This window comes from Oryza brachyantha, chromosome 2 (assembly GCF_000231095.2).
Source record: "Oryza brachyantha chromosome 2, ObraRS2, whole genome shotgun sequence".
Lineage (NCBI taxonomy): Eukaryota > Viridiplantae > Streptophyta > Magnoliopsida > Poales > Poaceae > Oryza > Oryza brachyantha.
The window spans coordinates 4,643,847-4,647,085 of record NC_023164.2 but is presented as its reverse complement, the minus strand read 5'-3'; the positions used below and the strand labels follow the sequence as shown (position 1 = coordinate 4,647,085).

Genomic DNA, 3,239 nt, shown 5'->3' with positions numbered 1-3,239 from the left:
CCACTTCGATAGACGATTTTTTCTGACCTTTTTTTTCTTCTTTTTTATACAGGCTAAATAATATATATTTTAACAAATAGTATATTAAAATTTCTTAAAAAATTAGATGAATTTATTTTCAAGTTTATAACAGTAGCATTTAATTAATTATAAGTACTAATAACTTATCTTATTTTGCATCGAAAAGCATTAGAGCAGGTACAATAGCAGGCTATAAGCCAGCTATAAGCATATTTTAAAGAGATAAGAGAGAAGAGATAAAAGCAGCGTGCTACTAATTTATAGTCAGCTATAGCACGAACTTCAAGACATAGGTGAGACCGGATACTAATTATGTAGTATATAACTATTATATAAATTACTATTAAATTAACTATAAATGATTTAGAGCCAACCGTTGCCTTTACTATTGAACTCTATTAGCCGTTGCGAACGCGCCCGACAGTTCGATGGCTACAAAACTTCTCTCGTCCAATTGATATGGGCCTACCATCCACTTGATGTGGGCCTACTAACCCAGCGAGCTTCTTCTTGTTGGCACTGTTCATTGCCACATTTCGACGTAGCGATTATGTGTGGAATATCATGCCACGCAGGAACAGTGGTAGCCTGAACTCGAACGCACGTCACAAAATAGTGGTGTAACTGTGTAACTATAGGTCTATAGTTATTTTAAGAAATGGCATAATTAAGGTTACATAGTTAGAACGTCATTAAGTATGTTCACATTAAATAGAAAAAAAAAGAAAAAAAACTGTTAGATTAGATAAAGGGGTTTCACTTATATAGTACTCCATCCCTCACTTAATAGAAAAAATCCAATTTTATCCCCAAATACTATCTACCGTATCCTATATTAATAATTGTCCACTGATATATTCCCTTACAAAATTTTCCTCGTTCTAACTTTATTATTTCCGCTTTTGTTTATACTTATAAGCCATAATTTTAATTTTTGACTTTAAATTTGAAGTTGATTTTATTTTTTTCATATCATATTTTATTTTATAGCCTTTGCTTGTAGAGTGATAAAAACACATATATAAAATTTTTATTCCTAATTTTTTTTCTTTTCTATTATGTGATATTATAACCGTGTTTCTTCTTTCCCATTTCATTTCATAATTTAAGTAAGGATGTAACAGGTAGGTATAACTATATACTTCATACTTTCTAGCAGTAACAACAGAAGATTAGATACACATGAATACATGATGCAATAAAATGTCACAAAAGCTTCTAGAATGAAAAAAAAAGAAAGAATAAAGAAAAGATGGCACACATTAATCATTAGTGGCTCATGGCTATAAAATCCCTCTATATGTGATCCATCCAATGCAATCTCCCACATCAGCCACAGCGTTAAACGCTTTTGGCTGTCACTCGCACAAACAACTCGCGGGCGCCCACCACCATGGCGCCCATGGCGGAGCCCGTCGCCGCCGCGCCAGCGCCGCCGCACTTCGTCATCGTCCCCCTCCCGGCGCAGGGCCACACCATCCCCATGGCCGACCTCGCGCGCCTCCTCGCGGAGCGCGGCGCCCGCGCCAGCCTCGTCGTCACGCCCGTGAACGCCGCGCGCCTGCGGGGCGTCGCCGGCCTCGCCGCGCGCGCCAAGCTGCGCCTCGAGATCGTCGAGGTGCCGTTCCCCGCCGACTCCGGCCTGCCGCCGGGCGTCGAGAACGTCGACCAGATCACCGACTACGGCCACTTCCTGCCGTTCTTCCTCGCGCTGAAAGAGCTCGCCGGCCCGCTCGAGGCGTACCTGCGCGCGCAGGCGGTGCGGCCGAGCTGCGTCATCTCCGACTGGTCCAACTCGTGGACGGCCGGCGTCGCGCGGCGCGTCGGCATCCCGCGGCTGTTCTTCCATGGGCCCTCGTGCTTCTACTCTCTCTGCGACATCAACGCCGCCACGCACGGGCTGCAGCAGCAGGACGACACCGAGAGGTACCTCGTGCCGGGCATGCCGGTCCGCGTGGAGGTGACCATGGGGACGCGGCCGGGGTTCTTGAATTCGGCAGGGTTTGAGGCACTCAAAGATGCGGCCATGGAGGCCATGCGCACGGCCGACGGCGCGGTGGTGAACACGTTCACGGACCTCGAGGACGAGTTCATCGCGTGCTACGAGGTCGCGCTCGGCAAGCCGGTCTGGACGCTGGGGCCGTTCTGCCTCTGCAACCGGGACGACGACGCCATGGCGTCACGCGGGAACAAGCTTGGCATCGACCAGAGCGCGGTCACCGCGTGGCTCGACGCCATGGACACCGACTCCGTCATCTACGTCAACTTCGGCAGCCTCGCACGGAAGGTTCCCAAGTACCTGTACGAGGTCGGCCATGGCCTGGAGGACTCCGGCAAGCCGTTCGTCTGGGTGGTGAAGGAGTCGGAGGTCTCCACGCCGGAGGTGCAAGAATGGCTGTCCGCCCTGGAGGCGCGGGCGGCGGGGCGCGGCCTGGTGGTGCGCGGCTGGGCGCCGCAGCTCGCCATCCTGTCGCACCGCGCCGTCGGCGGCTTCGTCACCCACTGCGGCTGGAACTCGCTGCTGGAGTCCGTCGCCCACGGCGTGCCGGTCGTGACATGGCCGCACTTCTCCGACCAGTTCCTGAACGAGCGGCTGGCCGTGGACGTGCTCGGAGTCGGCGTGCCGATCGGCGTGACGGCGCCCGTGCTGCTGTTCGGGGACGAGGCCATGCGGTTCGGGAGAGCGGACGTCGCGCGGGCGGTGTCGGCGCTGATGGACGGCGGCGAGGAGGCCGACGAGAGGAGGAGGAGGGCCAAGGTGTACGGCGAGAAAGCTCGGAGAGCCATGGAGAAAGGAGGCTCCTCGTATGAAAGCCTGACACAGCTGATACAAAGCTTCACCCTGCAGGGAGGCAAACAGCACTAGAACAGTGTAGCATAAGCTCTTTTGGAAGATGCATTTGTGATTTTGGGAAAAAGCCAAACGGTATATTGTATAAATATATAAAAATAATTTGTGAATAAAATTTTTATATACTTATTTTTAGCGATATAAAAGCTAATATTAAAAAATAAATTTCGGTGAAGAAACCATAAAATCAACTCTAAATTTAAGATTAAAAATTTTAATTTTTGCTTATAAGCATAAACAGAAGCGAAAATATGGGGTGGCAGAAGTTGCACCGTCTGCTGATACCTTACCTTTATGTTGGCTCAGTTTAATCCCTTGAAATATAATAAAATATATTTTATATCTATATTATTTGTTATTTCAATTC

At 48.6% G+C, this 3,239-nt stretch overlaps 1 protein-coding gene across 1 annotated transcript; it reads left to right on the top strand.

The window, feature by feature from the left end:
- The first annotated feature begins 1,053 nt into the window (after window positions 1-1,053).
- Window positions 1,054-2,979, top strand: LOC102701795 (UDP-glycosyltransferase 73E1-like). The gene has a single exon (XM_040520572.1). The coding sequence runs from the start codon at window positions 1,415-1,417 to the stop codon at window positions 2,885-2,887; it is 1,473 nt and encodes a 490-aa protein (XP_040376506.1). The 5' UTR covers window positions 1,054-1,414; the 3' UTR covers window positions 2,888-2,979.
- The last annotated feature ends 260 nt before the right edge of the window (window positions 2,980-3,239 follow it).

Coding starts and splice junctions, on each gene's coding strand:
- LOC102701795 (XM_040520572.1), top strand. CDS start 1,415: ATGGCGCCCATGGCGGAGCCCGTCGCCGCCGCGCCAGCGCCGCCGCAC.